General features: G+C 37.9%; 2 protein-coding genes across 5 annotated transcripts in view; one reads left to right on the top strand and one right to left on the bottom strand.

Annotated features, from left to right (window-relative positions):
* Nucleotides 1-602: 602 nt before the first annotated feature.
* On the bottom strand, nucleotides 603-2,560 carry si:dkey-85n7.8 (COX8 domain-containing protein). The gene is made up of 2 exons (XM_051875245.1): nucleotides 2,328-2,560; nucleotides 603-1,029 (listed from the first exon to the last, which is right to left on the bottom strand). The coding sequence occupies exons 1-2, from the start codon at nucleotides 2,445-2,447 to the stop codon at nucleotides 919-921; spliced, it is 231 nt and encodes a 76-aa protein (XP_051731205.1). The 5' UTR covers nucleotides 2,448-2,560; the 3' UTR covers nucleotides 603-918.
* Nucleotides 2,561-5,173: 2,613 nt separating this feature from the next.
* Nucleotides 5,174-23,139, top strand: part of btbd7 (BTB (POZ) domain containing 7) — a 57,551-nt gene continuing 39,585 nt past the window's right edge. For 3 of the 4 annotated variants that reach the window (XR_007926719.1, XM_051873901.1, XM_051873900.1), the window contains exon 1: nucleotides 5,176-5,616. The gene's annotated coding sequence lies outside the window, so the exon portion shown is untranslated. Of the gene's footprint in view, nucleotides 5,617-23,139 lie in introns of all 4 variants that reach the window. The other variant, XM_051873903.1, reaches the window with a different exon arrangement.

Below are 23,139 nucleotides of genomic sequence, written 5' to 3'. Positions count from 1 at the left end.
TTTTGCTATTTGAGAAAATGGGGACACAAAAAATATATTTAATGTATTCTCTCACACCCAATTATGACGTCTTCCACTTCGAGAAATCCAGATTCAGATTCATATTTAAGAATACACATTCTTTCCCTCATTGGAATTCCTCCACAACGTGTAGTATTTTAAAACAACATTCGCAATAAATAGTAGGCTACATTAAGGCAAAATAGCGTTTTATGCGTGTGTTGTGTGTACTTTAAACCTGTCAATCAACATTAGAGCGTCACCCTCAGGGTGAATAACGCAACCTCTGCCTGTTCTGCGTGTGTTCAGCGATTACAATATAAAGCTTACAAAATGTTTATCATAAACTGGCACTAAAACCCGTAATCTGTCCTACCTAAATTTACGGTCAGGAGCCGCTACTGCCGCTGGCCTTCTAACCTGCTTCACCTATGAACTGGCCACATCACTTGTCTCTGCTCCAGCTTAATGGACATTATAGCCTAATATTGAAGTGATTTTTCTTAAGAAAAGAAATCTAATTTCTGTGTATACTTCTAAGCAGGGCCCCCAAGGCAAGAACAATTATCACAGTGAAACACAAAGTTATCAACCAAAACAGATGATATAAAAAAAACTTTATTACAGGAAAAAGCAGTCATTTTGCATGTAGTAAGGGCCACTGCTTACAATGGCATTAAGGGCCACAGTCCTAAGGCATTAAACACCATGAAATTATTTCTCATTAGATTCAAATAGGGCAAACAATTGTTTAACCATATTACCGGATAATTTTATTAATGTATTCTTATACATATTATTTTATTACTTGTGATGTTGCTCGTGATGTTGTATGCTTTAAAGATCTAAATTTTTCACTGGAGGTGAATAATGCTTTAGAGGCAGCCAGGTCTGATGTGGTACACCAGTGTGCATTCTTCAGGATGGTGGGGGTTTTGCTCTCTGCCGATATTCTGGGATGTGGTGCAGAATCCACCCGGCAGGGGCCAGGAGGGCAACGGCAAACACAGACATAATCAAGAAACTTTGCTGCAGAAAAACACAGGAATATGCAAATGAAATTGAATAGCTTTACATACAGAATTTGATCCACTATTTAATTCAAAACATTAATATTGTGAAATAATAATACAATTTGAACTTTTAATATATTTCAAAATGTAATTCCTGTGATGGCAAAGCTGAAATTTCAGCAGCCATTACTCCACACTGTAATTTTTTATTTATTTATTTATTTATTGCTTTTAGTAAACTCAATTTACTGTCTTTATCCAATTGATTTGTCCAATGTATTAGAATAGACTAAATTAAAAGCAGTTATCTCAACTTTTGGAAGTAAAACTCAAAAAAAGCCCATGCAGAAAAAGAAACAAAATATAATTCGAGTTGAAATTTTTTACAGTGCAGTCTCCGGTCTCACTTGATCCTTCAGAAATCATTCCAATATGCTAATCAAGAAAGATTTCTCATTATTATCAATGTTGAAAACAGTTGTGCTGCTTGATATTTTTGTTGATTTTTTTTTTTCAGAATTCTTTCATGAATAGAAAGTTCAAAAGAACAGCGTTTATTTGAAATAGAAATCTTTTGTAAAATTATAAATATCAATGCTGTCATTTATGTATTTAATAAATCCTAGCTAAATATAATAAGTAATTTCTTTAAAAAAAAATATCACTGACCCCATATACAGTATACTGTAAATGGGGTCAGTCATATTTTTTGGAAGAAATCAAATTTATTTCAGATAGTTAGGTGTATATATGTATATAGAGAGAGAGTTAGGTGTGTGTGCATATATGTGTGTATAAATGTGTGTGTGTGTATATATATATATATATATCCATACATACATAGATACTATCTGAAATAAATTTGATGTTTTTTTTTTTTTTTTGTATTTTTTTTTTTATAATTTTATTTACAATTACACAACAGTGGTACTGGTATCTCATAACAGCACATACAGCCAAATATTAGCTTACAATCTTTAAACATACATGTTCATACATATGCATATAAAATGATAACAAAAATAGAAATAATAATAATAATAATACAGGGCATATCTGAGTAAATAAATAACAGGGACATTTTATAGACCAAAAATTAAAAGGATATATCAGTCACAGAGCATCTTCAAGAAAGTTCTAAATTTGATGTTTTAAATGTTTACTTGATCTGACATTGTAATTCTTTTCTTGTCCAAACACAAGGATTATGTTCTTCAATTCAAGGAGTCATCTGAGCTAATCCCATTATCTCCATTGACCTCAGTTCCCATGATCCCATGCAACCTTTTAGGATTTTGTAATTATTTCACTCACCCCAGGTCCGATCTTGCTTTTGGGTGGCTTGCTGTAGATGCTGGAGTTGCGTTTCTGGACAATATCCCTTGCCCTGCAGACTGTCACCGGCTGCACAGCTCCCCTCAGAAAGGCCAGCATCCCACCAGCTGTACGGGTCAGTCTGGATGCGTCTGAGAGAGAGAGAAAGAGGTTAAGGGAGAAGGAAAAAGGGGATGTTCACTGAGTGCAACCGCTGGGTTTCCTGCCTCAGGACTGCTGAAGAGAAAATAGATGTATCCTGTCATATTATAGACTTTATCTCCCAAAACCAGCCCACTCTTTGGGAGGGGCCTAGACAATACGACCACCCGTCCTGTATACTAACTTGCCCCTTTTGACAAGATATGAAATGAAACAGTAACCACCACAGACACTGAGGGGGACAAGTCATGTAATTCATAACTGAATGTGATGAGACAAGAAACGTTTGCGTGTTTTACATATTGGACATATGAATAAGAGTGAATTTGTTTGTATTTCAAAATATTATTTGCAAACAATTTAAATTGATTACTTCATAACTACAATAGACCTGGAACTTTTAACCATTCTTATTTCTTTTTTTCCCTTAAAGGGATAGTTCACCCAAAAATGAAAATTTGATGTTTATATGCTTACCCCCAGGGCATCCAAGATGTAGGTGACTTTGTTTCTTCAGTAGAACACAAATGATGATTTTTAAGTCCAACCGTTGCGGTCTGTCAGTCTTATAATGCATGTCAATGGGAACTCAGTCTATAAAAGTAAAAAAAAACATGCACAGACAAATCCAAATTAAACCCTGCGGCTCGTGACGACACATTGATGTCCTAAGACACGAAACAATCAGTTTGTGCGAGAAACCGAACAGTATTTATACCATTTTTTACCTCTAATACACCACTATGTCCAACTGCCTTGCGCACGGCATCCGGTGCGTGAGGTGTGTACGCGCTCTGGCGTAGTTTAAAGGATTAGTCCACTTTCAAATAAAATTTTCCTGATAATTTACTCACCCCCATGTCATCCAAGATGTTCATGTCTTTCTTTCTTCGGTCGAAAAAAAATTAAGGTTTTTGATGAAAACATTCCAGGATTATTCTCCTTATAGTGGACTTCAATGGTGCAGCTTCAAAGGGCTTTAAACGAAACCAGACGAGGAATAAGGGTCTTATCTAGCGAAACGATTGGTCATTTTCTAAAAAAATACAAACACAAATGATCGCCTTGCACGTGCTTCCGCTTTCCGTATTTTTCAAAAAGCTTACGCTGTATGTCCTACTCCTTCCCTATTCAACTTACGGAAAAAACGGAACTGGCGCCGCGTTCGTTCCATAAGTTGAATAGGGAAGGCGTAGGACATCAATGTGTCATCACAAGCCGCAGGGTTTAATTTGGATTTGTCTGTGCAACGGACTTAAAAATCATAATTTTGTTCAATGTTCAAGACATGGTTATGACATTGGTAGCGTATAACATCATAATTTATCAATGACATGTTATTGTCCTTGATTTAATGAGTTACATCAACTCACGTTGGACCACTAATCCATAAAATTATAAAAAGCTTGAACTTTTCCTAACCTTACAGATGATGGACAAGCAAATCACATTTGGCTTATAATATAATGCTCCACAGACCATAACTGTTTTCTTCTACAATTAATGTCTTTTGTGATTTTACACCATGGTTTGCAGCCGCTGTTTGACAGCACATGAGTTCACAGGAACATAGGTAGTCGAGAAACACCTGGCTGTCTGCTTAGTGTGCATTTTAGGGCTGTGTCCAGTACAAAGAGTTACAAATTACAAGAGATCTGATTAGAGGAGCAGATTAAAGGGAGATAAAAGTGCAGAAAGCAGTGCAGCTGGCTGTGTGTTCTGTCAGCTGTCAGTATGGCCTGTGTGGTATTGCACTTTATTCATGCTGGTGATCACATTACAGAGGCTGGTCTTTCATGTTAGAACACCGCTTGCCATTCAACACTTCCACAGTTTATCCACAGTGGATACACCCTACTCATTGTTTGGTTTATGTACTGGGTGTGAGCAATCTTTTTGTGTCCTGTTATTATGTTATTTTGATATCTTCTTGGAAAGAAATTTTGCCTGAGGATTTTTTTTTTCCTCAAAACCATTAAACCTAGTGATCTGAAACAAGGGGGGAAAAGCATCCTTGCTTTTTGAAATCATAAGCGCCTCATACCAACTTTTGTTAGTGATAGTGAGGGGTGTGTATAAAGTTATTGAAATAACAAATAAGTCTTTTTATTATTATTTTTTTTAATCAATTGAATCCACATTTGCATAAATTATGTATGACGTCATGAAGATTTATGAAAAATTATAGGCCATCCATTTGAAGCCACCTAGTGGACAAGAGATCAGTAGTGTTGTCGCCATCCTATGGGAAAAGATGAGTAAAGAAAGAATAAAAAAAATAATTATATTATAGCTATTATAAAGAATTTGTAAGAATTATTAAATAATATAGAACTAATATCATAGAATATTATAAGTTTATATTATAACATATATTATTATATAGCTATATTATAATAATACAGTGTAAGAACAGAATTTATTTGTAATAGAAATTTGTCTTTACTGCCTCCTTTGATCGATTTAAGTATTAATAAAATAATTAATTTATTAATTTCTTTTTTAAAAATCCTACTAACCCTAAACTTTTAAATGATAGTGTGTAGATATATAAAAATTATTAACTGAAAAATCACCTTTAATGTATATCTTCGTTTCGTTACATTTCGACACTATTGTCTATTCAGCCCATAGGTCCAACCAACACAGACGGTTGATTGGACCTTTTTGCCGTGTGCCTCATCTGAGCTCGAGCAGATAGATGGCGTAGCGACATTGCTAACAGAATCCTGACGCTTAGCCCTCCCCTCATTGTTTTACTGAATAAGAGGAGGATACAACACTACATGTAATATTTGCTCACGAGAAACTGAAAGCGAAGAGCACAGACTCTAATTGAGCTGTTTTGTTGTTGAACGAGGCATTAAAAGCGAGTAATGTAGGACGGATGGTGTAACGTAAAAGTACTAGCAGCCTGCTAGCGCTTCATATATGTGTTTGTATGTGTGTGTGTATGTGTGTGTGAACCCGGGACGCGCAGAGGCTTTTTTTTTTTACTCAATAACACTCTACGAAAGAAAAGTGCGAGCAAATTTGCTCGGCTAAGCAAATATCAAAAGTCGCTGGCTTGGATTTTGGCTCGTTTTATGAGCAAGAAGAGAAGAGAGGAGCAGTAAACTTGACTCAGGTAGGGTTGAATGCCTTTTTTTCTCCTTTTTCGCTTTGCTTGCTAATCTGCCATGGCGAGCTGCTGAATTAGCTACATTTACAGTTATGCCTTGTGTATTTAAACCACAACAGTCCTTGACTGTTTATCCGTAATGTTGGTTATTATAACCTGATAAACTTCATATAGTAACCTATTTCACTCTTCCACACAGAACTAGTAAGCAAAGCTTATGGTTAGCTTGCATGCTAAACCAAAAGAAAACATTAACACCACGCAAGTTCTTTAGTTTATTGTACAAAGAGGTTGGAACAACTAGATAAGCCGCATTTTGATAACTTTTTCACCCAAAGGAGCTGTTAAGAACCACCTGAATGCTAAATGCACATAAAGCTAGGCTAGCTGAGTATGCGTAGTTTGCAGTTATTACAGATGTAGTGCCTTCATGTATGCGGACACGTCATTTAATAAAGAGGAAGATTCATACTAGGAATAAGCTTGTCTGCTCAAGTGGAGCTGTCAGTAGCCACCAGCATGCTGTAACCAGTTTCAAATATGTGACTTGCTTGATTAAGGTGATACTCTTCCAGTTGCCCAGCATAGCATATAGATACTAATGAGCGTACTTGGCATGTTAGAGATGCTTCTGCTTGTAAAAAGCTTTTATAGATCCCTCGAGAGAGCTTTTTTGCATCATCTAACAGGTCCTCCCTCACTGACTTGACTTTATTTGTATTTAGAAAAGAGGCTACTGCACTCTGCCTTATTTTGGACCTCTGTAATTAGACAGGGTATTGTTTAGGAAAATTAGTGGACAGGAACATATTCCCCTTGTCTTTGTCTTGACTGTTTATTTCCTCTGGAATTCAGTCATCAGGGTCTAATTAAAGGCAAAGTTTTAACTGATGACCAAATTGGTTTACATCAAGTCCCATCCTGTTTGGCCCCCATGAGTTCATTCACCTCTACAGTATCTCTCAGTTTCCCACATGGAGCCTTTTGACTTCCGTGTTCCCAGGAGCCTTAAAATGTGTTGTGAGATTGTGCTAATGAAGAATTGTTTTGCAACCCAAATTGCTTTCTTTGTGATAATGGAGATATCACACTGCAAATTATTTGGAGTTGTAGGAAGTATTCAGGGATTTCGAGTGTCTTGATTATCAGATGTCCCCCAAGCAAGAGAAGAGACGGTGTGATTTACTGATAGCCTCGTGCCTGCCCATGAGAATCAAAGGTAAACGTTCTAATGAAAAAAAACACAAACCAATTCTTTTCGGCTTTATCTGCCGCTGCTTTGTTGAGAGAATGTCATCTTTAATATAGCTCAATCAGCAGCATTGTTGTTAATCAACGTGGCTAATTCAAGAAACATTTGAGTGAAGAGAGCAGTTTGTGGTTTGGGTTCTGCAGTATGTTGTAAACGTGTTGTGACTGTGGTCGATGTGTAGGGGTTTCCCCCTCTTTTTTCATCATCCTGTGATTTAGGCCATCCTTTCCTCTACTGCCGTGCTGCAATATGTGCTTGTGCCAACAGTTAAGTCAGATTTACGTCTGACGGTGCTGCAGTTCTGTGTTAAAGGGATAGTTGACCTTAAAATGTGAGTTCTGCCATAATTTACTCATCCTCGTGTCATTTCAAAACATGTATGACTTTCTTCTGTTTTGGATATGAAATGTTTTGAAGAATTTTCAGTTATCAGTGACCACAGCTCAGATGGCATTATAAAAGTTGTCCGTATGACTTGTGCTTTATACTACAAGTCATATGATTTTAAAAGTCATTATTCACTGATAATCTTCCCATCCAGTGAGATTATAATTCACAAATTGCTGAGACCAGATCAGTCCAATTTGTGAATTGGGTCAACAAGTTAATTGCAAAAAGTCAGCATTTATTCACTGATCCGGTTCCCAATGTTTTCTTTGCTGCAGTAGTGAATAGAGTGGTGCAGGTATGACATCACTATGTAGGCCAAAACGCGGAAGTGAGTTAGCATTTTAGCACTTCCGGTTCTGGTCTGTGGTGAGCACAAGCTCAAGACACTTTAACATTTTATTTTGCGACATAAAATACATCAGTATTACCCCACTCGTGGTTTTTTTGTTTGTTTTTTTTAACTTGCGTTTTTTTTTTTTTTAAGCTTTTATGTGTCTTGAAAAACGCGGTTGCTAACAAGTGGCTAAATGGGACTACACAGGGAGTCGGGGACATTAAACGTCATCAAGCCGAAAAGTTAAGCTCAGTCTGCTTTTACAGCCTCGTTATGCTCATAATCGTGTACTTATAAACTAGTCTAACTCAAACGTTCTGGGAAAATGTTTTTAGATAAAAACTGAAAGTTGTTGGAAGTTTAGTGATGGTGATGTTGTTGAGCGACCGTGGTGTAGTTCGTTTATAGCCTACCTTTAGCTTTTTACTTCTGGCGACTGCATTTAGACCGTGTGTCCACCAAAGCGTTTTTTTCCAGCAGCTAGCATACTTTTCCAATTGTTTTCGATGGGGGCGCTGCGTTTAAGCGCCAGCAGCGTAATGAGTTGAAGAATCTTCAACTTAGAGTAAAACGCTGTGCTCATCACTGTCACTTTTCGTTTTTGTCAAGGGAACCAGTGTGATGCTACCTGCCAGTTGGCCTACAATGTGACGTCAAACCTGCACCACTCTTTAATGACTTACATTTTGATCTTTTCCTCATAGCTTTCTGTCTGACTTTCGTATGACTGGAATTTAATGCAAGAGTCTTTTGTCTTTGTATTTTTTTTGGTTTTGGTGCTTCATTTGGTGCTATAATTGTGTGGAAATAAGCTGAGTAAAGATTCTTCAAAAGGTTAATAGTTTTGGTTTTGCTTTTTTGTTTTTGTAAGCTGCTTATGTATTTTTTTATTACGAAAAGCACAATGCATAGTGTGCATGGAATCCGATGAAACACATGGGCAGGGCTCAACAGTAAGGATTTTTTCGGGCTCATTTGGGCCAGTAATTCAGATTTTTACTTGCCCTGCCAGTATTTTCACTGACTCGACCAAATGACACAACATGATACATTTTATTGTATCATTGTATCTAGGGTCAGAAAATATATTTTATTTTTATTAAATGTCATGTTTTGACAGCAAAAAAAATTGAGTTTCTAATTTTAAATAGTAGCTTGCTTGACTTAATATTTACACTACAAGATTTTTTCGAAAAGTCTTTTATGCTCATCAAGGCTGCATTTGATTAAAAATACATTAAATTTACTGTTTGTTTGTTTGTTTGTTTGTTTTGTTTTTTTTGTTTTTTCAGCATCATTACTCCAGTCTTCAGGGTCACATAATCCTTCAGAAATCATTCTGATATGCTGTTTTGGTATAAGCATACATTTGGTATAAGCATTTTTTAAATTAGAAATCTTTTGTAACATTATGAAGGTCTTTACTGTCACTTTTGATTAATGTGTCTTTTCTGAATAAAAGTATTAATTTAAAAAAAAAAAAAAAAAAAAAATTTACTGACCCCAAACTTTTGTTTTTAACCCATTCTTCATGGATAAATTCAAGACTATCTCCATTCATTCTTGCAAACCTAACTTGGTGTCATTAAGAAGCAGAATTCGCAACTCATGCAATTTGTGACAAATGTTTAAGTTTGCAAGACATGAAAACACATGTACATGATCAGGGAATGCAAGATGTAGTGACAATGCAGCACACTGACCCGATAGGACAAGTGACAGTTCTGCCAACTGTCCCGAAACTCTCTCCCACTGTGGACCGTCAGGCCATCCTCATTCTTGAGTGCTGCCTGTGGGATAACTGCTTCACAGCTGACAGTAGATCCAGTCAGTCCATCAAGAATCGTTATGAAATCTTTTGCTGTTATGAATTAGTTCACTGTCTCTCTGTAGCGATGTGCCAGGGTTTTGCAGACTGTGTGGTACTTGTGTACAATGTAACATGAGTAGCTTGCCAATTGTATAACCTTGAAAAGTATCAGACAACTGCAAATTCGTTTGTATCGATTAACGGCGCTCCAGGTATGATTCAAAAATAAGGTTTTATTGGGCTTTTGTTTACAACACGTCCATAATCTTAATAATAATCTTATCGCAAAGAAAATATGATGATCTTATGAAATATTACTCATGTCCTCATGTTCAGTACAATGATGTTTCAGCTCATTTGGCTTGTGCATTTCAGACAAACAAGGAAATCTGCTGCATTATAAGGGCTGCGTCCTTATACATTTGGACTTTGCTGACATAATTGCTGTAATGGTTTGCTATTTTTTTCCAAGTTTAAGCCAAAAAAATGGTAGTTGGCTGATGGATGTAGAAATATGAATAAAATATTTTTTTTTCAGTCTGCAGTCTTTGAAGGTCCCTGTAGTTCCACAAGCACACTGACTTGACCTCTGGCTGCTGTCACTGGAGAGAGAAATTGGATGGGGAAAGGAAAGTGGGACATGTTTTCATTTTCCACTCCCCCTTGTTGTCCTTGGCAACCACTTTTTTTCCCCCCTTTCCTTAAAATGACAGGCTGACTCAGGTCCCAATATTTCACCTTGTCCAATGGGTTGTTTGAGCTCTCTTTCACACACACACACAGGAATTAAGTGCTCACTTCCTTTGTCTACCCCTCATCACCATGCACTAATGAAACCCAGTGCTGTTCAAGACCAAGACTGCAGCAGTGAATTTATTTCAAATGCTGGAAGTGAGCTTTAATGCTGTTTCACTCATTCTCATAGAAATGTCATTCTCTGGAGTAATGTTGCATAGTAAAAAGTGATGGTAAATTGCAGCACAGAGGGGGTTTACCATATGAGCCACTTCCTGTGCCTGTTAACTTGCAGGTTGACATCACATGTAGCCATTATTCATTGAGAGAGAAATATTTTTGACATTTCAGGAAGTTTTATTTCTGTGCTCCAAATTGAATCAAACTCTGAATACAGAGCATAGCTGTATGATTTATTTCCTTTTGTCCACCCTAAAGTTCAGGTTCAGACATGTAATAATTAGGCCGAAATGTAAAATAACACTAGTGTTCAGTGTATAAATTAAATATAGATTAATCTTTGTTAAAACTGTTTTGTTGTTTGATTACCATTAATGAATTAGATAGCAGCAGTATTTATAGGTTGCTGTCACTTTAAGACCAAATGCACAGATCCAATATAATGATACACATCTGATTGCTTTCTCAACTGCTTACGTTCACTTAAGACATAACTGACTGTGTTTTACATTAACTGACAATTTTGTGTGTGTGTCCGTTCAAGCACGTGGAGATGCGAAAGAGGAATCAATTCCGTGTTTGTGCACTATCTGAAATGCGCCTCTTTGTGTGTGCGAGCTTTGGGTGTGTGCGGCTGTGCTCACAGATAACAGTGCGCGAGTACCGAATTGATGGTGAAACTTAGCAATTAATCCGCAAAACACATACGTGCCAAACTGTGGGGCCTGGTCCGTACAGATCAACTATGATCCCTATAGCATCCTCCCAGGCCTGATATGGCAAGCAGGTTTAACATTTAATCCTTAAAACATACTAGTATCTATTTTCATGCTACTAGTACTGAATTGTGTCGTTCACGCAACCACTAAGCACCGCTGTGAGATCCAGTGAGAAGTGCTTGAGTTCAGTGAAGAACGCAAACTATTTTAAATCAGATGAAACAGCGCTGACCTTCTCAACAGCACTGACAGACATGAGAAACATTGTGCCATGAACGATCCAGTTAGGCTTTTCAATCTACAAATCACCATCATTTACCATGAATTTACTGTAGTAACACTAACTGGCCGGACCACATTTTACATTGTCCCACTAGGAAAACTCTCATTGCTCCAGATGGCCAGTCTGCCCTTAAACTGCACCATGGTATTGTGGCAGAAATGTGATATATTCAAATTGAGTTTTATTATATTATTTTATTAATGTAGACATGTATTAAGAGTAATGGAATATAATTAGTCAGAGGGGTATCCAGCGCCACCGGCAGGCATTGCGGAGGAGTTCACCCAGCTCGTGGAGGACCGGATGGCAGTGCTTTTTGGGAACTGGACCAATAATGCCCCAATAATTTTTTTTTTACCGTTATAGGGTGGTTGTGTACACACACTGCCGACACACATTTATGTTCAAACACCATGCAAAAGTGTATTTTGCGTAAAAGGTTCCCTTTAAGTATCACCTCTGCTTAAAAAGATGCAACAATCTAATCCTGTTTACATGAAATAAGCCTGCTCCTGAGCAGGTTTTAGCTTACAGACCTGTTGCTATGACAGCAACTCTGGGATGGGCTTCGAAGAACCTAACAATCCTGGATCATGTCAAATCGTCAACAGTTAAATTCAGATAAATGAGCAATCTATGTACAAAGAACGGGCCTCAGGCCTGGGACTTTATGTCGTTGATTTATTATGTTTATATGTGGCATATAATATCCATGAGGGGCTGCTGCTTTACTTTAGTTTTGTTGTTTGTTTATTTTGTGATTATGTTGATTGTTTGCCGGTTCCCGCCTTCTTCTGTTAAACGTTGTTACACTAGTAGTATCTAAAAAAAATAAGTACTAGTAGCATGAAAATAGATACTGGTACGTTTTAATGATTAAATGTTAAAACGGCTTGCCATAGGCCTGAGGGTTGTATCAATCATTCAGGAATATTGCATTGCAATCTAAAGTCTCTAAGTTAACTCTCATTCAACATTACCTCTGTGGCTTGACATCAGTCTTGTATGAGACCTCAGATCTTGCAGGCTTTTATTCATTCATTTTAAAGGCATGAAATAGGCAAAAGTGGTTTGTTGGAGTGTGTGTTCACAAACCACAACTCACTGCTGGAATGCCCTGCTTGGAGAGTTGCGGTCAGGGTATTTAGTTTTTTCTTCTTTGTCCCAGACAGACGGGTTATTTTCATTTACTCTGATTAAATCAGCTTTTAATTAAGTTGTGTTATCGAGATAAAAAGGTGCATAATATTTATTTATTTTTAATTAAGGTTTATATATTTTTAGCACTGACACTTTTAATTGGCATGCTGTGTTGTAGCTGTTTGGGTTAGTATGCATGGTACAGAGTCAGACCCTCTTAGAAAAAAAAGCTCATGGCCTTTAAAACACCACCAATATAGTTATACACTAACAGATGGGCATCTTTGGCTGTTGCGTTGTTTCTCACACTATTTGTTTTTTGCAGTCTTATTTAAATGCCCCCTATGAAACCCATCCAATCTGGGTCAGGTTATCTCAAAACTAGAGTAATGATACAGGGCTTCCTTAAGACGGTTTAGTTACCTAGTCATTCAGGCTTTTCACAGTTGATTTCGAAAATATGTAGATTTGTAAATAGCAAATGCTCAGTTTGTCTTTAAATAGCCAGATGCTGGTTTTGTTAGTTGGGGATGGTTTGCACACATAGCCTAATAGTTTTTCTAAATGTTACAAGTAGACAAGACTCTATCCACATGGCCATCTAAAAATGCATGGCTAATTCTAGGCTGTAGTCTCAGCAGGGATTTCAGAAGTGCTTTCCAAAAAAGCTTTAATTTTTAACTGACTGGCTTTCTGATGGCATTGACAGGAGGCTCTCAGTGACCCATTTAAGGTTTTTGATAATGCATTAGCAGTCTGCCCCACATCAGGCTTCACTGAGACTCCACGTGCCACTGAGATGATGGTGAAAACTTCACTTTGTCAGACACACTTAGACTCTGGGACACACTGGGGCTCCTAGTCATCCTTCTCAACACAGGTTTTGTCTTTCCTGTGTGTGTCTATGCCTAAACTGTGATTATGAGTACATTATGAGGAACAGATTGTACTTGTTTACAATAGTGCTTAATCACTTCAGTATTGTTCACAGGTCACTACACAATGAAAGAAAGTATAATGTCCTTAGATTTACTTTAAGTAAACACTAATTTTACTGAGTAATGAGCATGATTTATATCGCTAGCTTCTGTTACCCCAAGTCTACATGGTTTGTGCAAGTATTTAGATGTTGTATTCCTGCATATTCAGTATTATCTGGCACACAGACAGGTAAAGGCGAGAAGCAAACAACCCTCTACGGACTAAGGGTGTAACGGTTCTTGATTAAAAAATCGAACCGTACCGTTTTCCCCCCACGGTTCTGCACACACTTGCGCCGTGGTTCATCTCAAATCTGACGATGCATACACATCTATATGGTTTGTTGAAAATAAATAAAACAGACAGACAGAGTTAGGCTAATGTATGTTTCTGTTAATGGATACGCATTCTGGCTTCCCCTAAACTTGCCGTATGCCCTCATATGACCAGTCATTTACGCTGTCATCACGCAGGTGTGACCTGAACAGCACACGCTGCTATCGGTGTTTAAACTAAACTCACTTAAGCCTTAGCAATTTAAACAATTTGAAAAGTATCATGATTTGTATCGAATCGTGACATGAGTGTATTGTTAGACCCCTAATACATGGATAACGTGCTTTGCTCAAAGTCACAAAGCCGGTGGACCTTGAGCCGTGAGGCCAAAATCAAGCTGCGTTTCCTCTGTCAGCCCAGTAGCCCACAGTGCTACCCTACAACCCACCCCTAACACGCCTCCCTGGAACAAACGTCACACAACCCCACCATTTCACCAGCATGGGTGTAGCTGACTAAAAACTAGCTATATTGCAAAATGAGTATGACAGAAGCAATTGTTTAGTCTTTACTTAAAGATTTAAGATATTTGACCAATGATTACAATAAAAAAAGTTACAGTGGCAGTAATTTATTCATTTGTGTACATCAATAATTCTGAATCAAACTGGTATTTGTCATTCTCACATAAAAAGAGAACACACATACTTATTCAATTGCGCCTGCTTCCATTTATTTGTGATCTCAGAAATGTACAAAACAACTCCCAATAAGGCTTTTAAGTCCAAAGGCTTACACATTTAGAAAGATATATTGATAAAATATCAAATGTCTTTTTTTTTTTTTGTCATTTCTTTAGAAAGATTGAGCATTTTTATTAATTTTCCATGAAATTATGCAATCTGAGGATGTTTCTTTCTCACTATATGTTATCCCTTCAGCCAGAGCAACAGAGGGAGCTCACGGACAGAAAACAGGAGTTATGAGTTAACCGGAGTGCATGTAATTTATGACATACATGTGTATGCATTAGTCCGGTATCAACAAAGGCACAGGGAAGAGAGAGATGAAACATGAAACTAAATAAATACACAATCCTCTAGTTTGTATAAGTTCTTTAAGCAGTTTCTCGAATTTTCCCATAATTATGTGTATTTATTATCGCAATGGTTAGTATAAGCTTTTAGCATCGCATATAAATATTTCTGCTTCATAGGATGATCAGAATCGCCGTTGGATCACAATCAGAAATTACTTGAAACACTCGCTGGTGTCTGAAAATGAGTGTTCAGCTGAAAATTGTTTTAAATTGTTGAGGTTAGCTGGTAGCCTGATATGATAACATAGGGAAATGAGCAGCGGTGTTGACAATCTCCTGACTCGGATAAACTCCACCTTTGTTCATGACTACTCCTCAAGCCCCAATTAGCCTGCTTTGGACCAAGGTATTTGGCGGCCCAAAAACCCCTGGCCGTTGGCCCCGATCAAGCCCCGGAAGTAACAGTTGAAACGCGACTGGCTCTGCCACACACTAGTATGCTTGTGGAAATGCGGCTGATGGGAGCAGTCAAAAGTCCCCACCTCCATACAGAGATAAAGTCCTGTGATTGGCCTATTTCCCTTACTCTAAAAGAGAGCCCCCAGCACTCCTCTGCTTCACAGTAATGAGGTATCATGGTCACAATGACTCATCTTAATGAGAACAAAGTCATATGAACAACTTTCGACTCGCCCAGTAAAGGCCTCCTCGCTTCCTTTGTTTCATCTGGATTAAAGCGTTTGTCCTGAGAAAGTGAACGCCTACCTGTATCTGGACTGGCATATCAGGTCACGCTCAGCACAGAAATACTTCACAAAAGTCTCTCCTCGGGGAGGAAGAAGATCCAGTTTCAACCTCATTCTGGACACACTTTTAGTTGTCCATTGTGGTTGGTGTTTTTTTTTTTATTTTTGTTTTTTTTAAATTTTTTTATTCTTGTGAATTGCTCTGCCTCTCTAGCATAGAGACCAAAAAAGCTGCCATCCCAATTTTTCCTCTCTTTGGATCAAGCTCTTAAACTGTGGACTTAGTGGATGCAGATGTCAAATACATTATCATGCTTGTCAGTCCCGTGTTGATCTAATTCTCTGTGGTTTTTAAGAATAGCCAAGGTCCTGCTCTATTTATAAAGTCTTGTACAGCAGAGTGGTCTTCAGAAACAGCATGCTGCAGGGTCTGATGGGTATGTTTACATTTATTTGTCTCTTGTACAACAGAAGTATTTTGCCAAGACTGATGGTCCAATAATTACTTCATTTTGATCAGTGGTACTTCACAAGCTTCAGCTATCAGTGTTCACAACTATGGAGGACCAGCAGTAACTTTTAAAAATAAAATGAAGGAATAAAGTACCTATTTAATAATTCATAAATCAGGTTTTAAATAGGCAAATTAATAGACATATTTAAAACTTAATTCGTGTTTTAAAATGTGTATTAAAACATTTATTAATTTGCTATAAAGGTTTAAATATGTCCTTGTATTTTTAAATTTAAAAATGATTAAATGTCTAATTTTTTCATTTCCATTTTTATGTTTGAATTATTAAATCAATAAGTGTCACTCCTAGTCCTCCATACACAACAGTTTAGAGTCATGATATCAAAAAGGAGCTTCCAAAGAAATGTATGGTGGCCAAACCACTAAATTTAGTCTGGCTGATTGTGGAAAGTGCAGCTGAAAGCGTAGAGGTAATTACATAGAAAGGACACCATTCATTAAGGTAATTGTCTCTATTGCTTGCATTTCTCTCTGTCTTGGTGTTCTGGTGCAGAATGTGAGTGGAAGGCGAAAAATGGATTTCGATAGTTCATATAGTGAGTTTCACATCTGGTTTAGATTTGGCTAGTGCAAAAGAATCCCACACAGGGTTCATTCAGCCCCAGTTTAGTTTAACATTAAGTATGTTTATATGCACTTGAGAAGTTTGATTTCATTCGGACTAAAGCAGTAATTTGTCTTTTTAAAATGTCATGTTCTACCAGTCCATTTTTTTGTGAAGCTGGGCTAACAGATCTAGATAATGCAATAATAGCTTAATTTCGTCCAGCAAGACAGAAGTGATATGCAACGTGTTTTTAATCCTTCAAATATTAATTTATGCATTGTCATGTGTATTTGAACAGACAGATGAAAACTGTAGCTCAACTATGCAAAAACCAGCAGTAGCTCTATTAACTGCACATGTATACATGCTTTCTGTCTCAAGGTGTTAATGAAACTGAACATGTCATGTTTCATTAGTCAAATATTTAGATTTGGGTAGAATAGATGTTTGCCATAGCATGTTCGCCAGGCTGTACCAAACAATACTTTATTAGGACTAACCACGTAGGACTAACCGTGGTCTAACCACAGCCAAGCTATCTTCCACAGTCATATCATGTGGCTGAGTCAAACATTTATATGATTCGGGAATTCCACACCGTTCTCCCCCTCCTTTCCTTTCTCCTCCTCCTACATTCATTCATGCATCACTGAAAGGGTCATAGGCTGAGTCTACTGGGAGTGCGAGCTGATGAAAGTCCTTTTAAAAATTGAACAGTGGTGGAGTCTTGCCAAGTAAGGGGACAGAAATTGTACAGTTTTTCAGATTCCTGGTTTTACTTTATAATCTATTCTATTCCAGTGGCTTAATTCATTGAAAATATTTGGACACAGTAGAAATTGAATTATGTGACCCAGTATGCTTTGCACTCTCTAACGCACTACAAATATTTAGACTAATTAATATTGACGATGATATTGCAGTAGACTCATTCATGTTGTCAGCTAAAATGGCAAGGGTGGTTTTAAAGTATTAAAAATAATGCTTGAGTCAGTGAGGTGGTAGATTGCAGTATTGATCAGTTAGCTTCTCATTCGGTCCTTCTGTTCTCATCTGTCCAAAAGTATAGCACTACCGTTTACCTCAATCAAAATGATTAGATAATCCCAACACCCTTCAGTTAGGTCCAGCACTTTTCCTTGATGGCTCTGTAACAAAGGAGTGAAAAGATGCAGCAAAAAAAAACAAGCAAAAAAAAAAAAAATAATAACTTTATTTTATTTGATGTGTATTTGTAAAACTTATATTGTCAAATAAGTAGGCTAAACTACAAATTTGTCAAGATTTAAGTTTTTTTTTTTTTTTTTTTTTTTTTATGCAGGTTAAAATGAAGTTTTGCTTACACACATAGTTATTTGAAAATTAAAATTTGTGTGTAGAAAATTCAAAATCTGTTGTTTTGATTTTGCTTTGGACACCAAAATGAGCATGACAATATCTCCAGCCCAAGTTTTATTTATAGTAAAGACGTTCTGAGTCTCAAACTGTCATATGTGTTTGAAGAAATGAATGAAACATGGCATTTCCCTTTTGCGGAGGAGAGAGACAGATAAAGATGCTTAGATGAATGGAAAAATAAGCACAAACAGGAAGCAGGCCAATTTGCCACTGAAAGCATAAAACATGCATAATTGTTCTTCTGCCATGTGTGTAATACCAGAGGTTGTTAGAGTAAACTAGTGAACCATTCTCACGTCAGTGGAACTGTTCTTATGATGATACCATTGAGAAAAGTCTCTCTTTGTCATGCAGGCTGTAATTATTTCAAGACAAAGGATTTTAAATATTTTATGCCCATAAACCTGAAACTGTACATGATCTTCTAGAGCTAATCCCATGAAACCCACAGGTAATGTCCAGGTCAAATTTCTCCCCAACACCAAAAAAAAGAGAGGAAAAAAATAGAAATCTTATTTTGCATAAGAAGTAATCTACTATTATGATCCCTAAACTTTTTTTTTCGGGACAGTGAAAAAAACAGATTTTACCCCCCCATTCTCAATAATGTAATCCATCTGATATTGTCTCTATTATGATTTTTGATGATTCTCATGTTTACTGTAATATTTTAAATTAACAGTTTAAAATGAAAATGATTTAATATTTAAATATATAATTTATAAAGTAATCATATTTTGTGTTATTTTAACATAGGACTGAATATTACATAATAATGAGAGGATACTAATAGTAGGCTATATGTTATTAATGCAAAATATATTTTTTCTTTCTCCCTAGTCTTCACCCAGTTACATATCACATTTCCATCATTGAATAACCAATAAAACACTGACGCTTTTTCTGCGAACAGTGCTGCATTATTTAGAAGTGCTTATCTGACAAAGAATGAATGAATGCAAAGAATGATGACATGGAAAAGCTTTGGCTTATGTGTTTGTCAATTCTTTCCCTGACCGCTGTGGCCCAAGCATAATGAACATTATCATCAGTCAAGATAAATCTATATTAATTACTTTGAAATTCATGCCAAAGACAGTTCTCATATACCCTGTGTATTAACTTGGGAATTGCTAGATCATATTGTGCTTTTGCTTTACTTTGTCTGTGACACCTTTTATTAAAAGGAGGAACATCTTGTATCTGTCGTCTAAACATTGAAGTGACCCAGTACTCCTCTGATGGTTTTTTTTGTTCCTTTCTTAGCAACAAATCAGACTTGCCAATTCTGGCATCTATAAAAGGCTACTGGAATGTGGCCAGTCTCCTCAAAAAACATCTCATTGTCTTGTGCTGATCTGACCTTTTAGGACCTAATTAGATGTTTTATGAAATTGTATTTGCTGAATCGCACATTTTGAGAATGGGTTGTAGGCCGAGTGATGTGTGAAGCATTCCTCAAGCTCCCTCCAGAAAAGGGCGAGCCTTGTCTGTCAAGGCACAGTGTCTCCTGATGAAATGTCATGCCTCCTCCTCATCAAAAAAAAAAAGAAAAAAAAAGCAGTTTGGGGAGAGAAGGGGGGTATTCTGTCCTTCAAAGGTGCTGGTCTCTTTGTGTTTCGCTCACTGAGTATTGTTGGACTTGATGGATAAAATTTGATCGCGTGGCATTTTCGCTGTTTCTCTTCTTCGCCCAGCCCTGATGCTCAAATCTCTGTGGAATTCCAGTAGAAAAGCAGGACAGGGTGGACCAGACGACCTGCAGCTGGCCTGGTGTGGCTTGGCTGTGTCCACGCTCATTAGTTTCACATGAGCCAGACCGCCACCGCTCACAGGAAACTGCCACGGGGTGCCCGTGACCCCTCCCCACCCCCCATCTCTGTCTCCCCACCTCAGAGAGAACTACAGACACCCTGGAACAGAGAGCCCTTTATACCAGTGATTTTCAATGGACATTGCTTATGCTCAGTGGTCTGGTAAAGTGTTGTACCCCAAACACATTTAACTTTTCTCTCTCACAGTCTCTTTACTCTCATGCTACCATGCAGACTGGATGTCATTGGCATTCATGTGTGGAAGTGGAATTTGGGTGCATGTTTATGTTGAAATCAAATGGGATACAACTGGTCCTGTCCAAACGCAACAGAATGAAAATAGCACAAGAATACTAGGAATACATCCTACAATGTCTGTTTGTTGCTATTGGGTCACGAATATGCCGCTGTGAATTGGAAGAGTAAAGCTTGATTAAAGGAATATTCAGGCTTCAATAAAAATCAACTGCATTTGTTTATCAGCATAATGTTTATTACAGTTTAACATTTTGGCTTGTTCCTCATCTTTTTTACTGGTTACTAGGGCTGGGACAATAAATCGATGCATCACTCGATTCTGAGAATTTCCGAATGCATCGCGGTTCTCTCTCTAATCGATTCTGAGATTAGTTGTTAACAGCAGATGGCGCTCTAGGCTAGTTTTTAATCGCACGCTTAAATGCTCATGAAGAAGAGTGCGCTTGTGCGTTCGTTTGAGTCTGAGAATGTACTTGCACCTCAGAATGTTTTTATGACGTGAGATTAATGTAAACAGTCCACTGCAAACAACCTTGTAATTTGCTTCTACCTTTTCGAACTTTATGAATGATTATTTTATAGAAGGTTCAAGTGGTGTGTGTAAAGAATTGGAAGCAAGCAGAGTACAACTATTTCTAAAGCACGCAGTGCCATCTGCTGTTAAAGGGTTAGTTCACCCAAAAATGAAAATAATGTCATTTATTACTCACGCTCATGTCGTTCTACACCCGTAAGACACAAATTACCATTGCTGTCTATGCAGGCTTCACTGAGCCATCGGATTTAATCAAAAATATCTTAATTTGTGTTCCGAAGATGAACGAAGATCTTACGGGTGTAGAACGACATGAGGGTGAGTAATAAATGGCATTTTTTTTTCATTTTTGGGTGAACTAGCCACTTAAAAACTAGGCTCAGAATAGGTTCAAGAGAATTGCAATGCATTCGGAAAATCTCAGAATCGATCCAGAGTCATTTCTCGATTTGCGGTGCATCAATTTATTGTCCCAGCCCTACTGGTTACGGTGAGAAACAATTTAATAAAAAGATTGTACACTACTGTTCAAAAGTTTGGGGTCAGTAAGGCCCTGTTTACACCTGGTATTAGGATTTTGGTCGACCGGATCACAAGTGGACGACGCTAAATACAGCGGTCTACTCTCCGCATACTGACCTAACACGTAAACATTATGGGAAGCGTGCTAGCCAGACGGGATTTAAACTTTGTTGGCTGGATATACAAGTTTGGTTTGAAAATAAAGGTTTTTGAGGAAAACATTCCAGGGTTTTTTTTCCATATAGTGGACTTCACCAGGGTACAACGGGTTCAAGGTCTAAATTGAAGTTTCGATGCAGCTTCAAAGGGCTCTACACAATCCCAGCTGAGGAATAAGGATATTGTCTAGCGAAACGATTGGTCATTTTCTAAAAAAAATAAAAAAATAAAAATGTATTAGAATATTACTTAAGACCAATACAAAGAAAGGATTTTTAGAAATCTTGGCCAACTGAAAAGTATGAACATGAAAAGTATGAGCATGTACAGCACTCAATACTTAGTTGGGGCTCCTTATGCCTGAATTACTGCAGCAATGTGGCGTGGCATGGAGTCGATCAGTCTGTGGCATTGCTCAGGTGTTATAAGAGCTCAGGTTGCTCTGATAGTGGCCTTCAGCTCTTCTGCATTGTTGGGTCTGGCATATCGCATCTTCCTCTTCACAATACCCCATAGATTTTCTATGGGGTTAAGATCAGGCGAGTTTGCTGGCCAATTAAGAACAGGGATACCATGGTCCTTAAACCAGGTACTGGTAGCTTTGGCACTGTGTGCAGGTGCCAAGTCCTGTTGGAAAATGAAATCTGCATCTCCACAAAGCAGGTCAGCAGCAGGAAGCATGAAGTACTTCCTAGTATACGGCTGCGTTGACCTTGGACCTCAGAAAACACAGTGGACCAACACCAGCAGATGACATGGCACCCCAAACCATCACTGACTGTGGAAACTTTACACTGGACCTCAAGCAACGTGGATTGTGTGCCTCTCCTCTCTTCCTCCAGACTCTGGGACCCTGATTTCCAAAGGAAATGCAAAATTTACTTTCATCAAAGAACATAACTTTGGACCACTCAGCAGCAGTCCAGTCCTTTTTGTCTTTAGCCCAGGCGAGACGCTTCTGACGCTGTCTGTTGTTCAAGAGTGGCTTGACACAAGGAATGCGACAGCTGAAACCCATGTCTTGTACACGTCTGTGCGTAGTGGTTCTTGAAGCACTGACTCCAGCTGCAGTCCACTCTTTGTGAATCTCCCCCACATTTTTGAATGGGTTTTGTTTCACAATCCTCTCCAGGGTGCGGTTATCCCTATTGCTTGTATACTTTTTTCTACCACATCTTTTCCTTCCCTTCGCCTCTCTATTTAGTGTCCTCTGACACAGAGCTCTGTGAACAGCCAGCTAAAAATGTATATACTTTTTATCCACAAATGCTGGACTTGCACAGCTCTACGTCATGCAATCACGTTGGAAAGGTCACGCGTGATTGGTACCATTTACCTCCATTGTAAGTGCCTCAGTATTACACTAATTTTTATTTTTGTAAAAGAAAAATAGGGGCAAGTACAATTTGATTTTTGTGGTTGTCAATATTACACCACAAATGCTTCCAGTTGAGCTTAACTTGTATTGAACCTGTAATATTTCTTTAAGGCACTGTTGCAATGTCTGCTGCCCTTTTTATGATGTGCTAAGTTGTTTTGTGTAATGTTTTACTGTTTATGAACATCTTTTTATAAGCATTGCAGCGCTGCTTCATTTCTAACCACAGGGCCCGATTTAATCCGAGTCCACAAACACCCACCATATGGGGCACACCCAGTCGGAGTGATGATGGCAGCCTTTTCAGGGGAGGATCCACACAGAAAGCCCCTGTCATCAGACATAGTCAAGCTGAAGAACAATTGAATCTCTTCTCTCTGCGTAGCATTTTGGAATAGCCCAAGATGAAGACAAATCACAGTGTTTCAAAAGCAGTGCTTGACTGTTTCAGACATTAAGACAGCCTGTCTGGAACAGGTGCTCCCGTTAAACACTGAC

Source organism: Ctenopharyngodon idella, chromosome 20 (assembly GCF_019924925.1).
Source record: "Ctenopharyngodon idella isolate HZGC_01 chromosome 20, HZGC01, whole genome shotgun sequence".
Taxonomy (NCBI): Eukaryota; Metazoa; Chordata; class Actinopteri; order Cypriniformes; family Xenocyprididae; genus Ctenopharyngodon; species Ctenopharyngodon idella.
The sequence above is the reverse complement of the archived record's forward strand: the minus strand, read 5'-3'. Positions and strand labels throughout refer to the sequence as shown.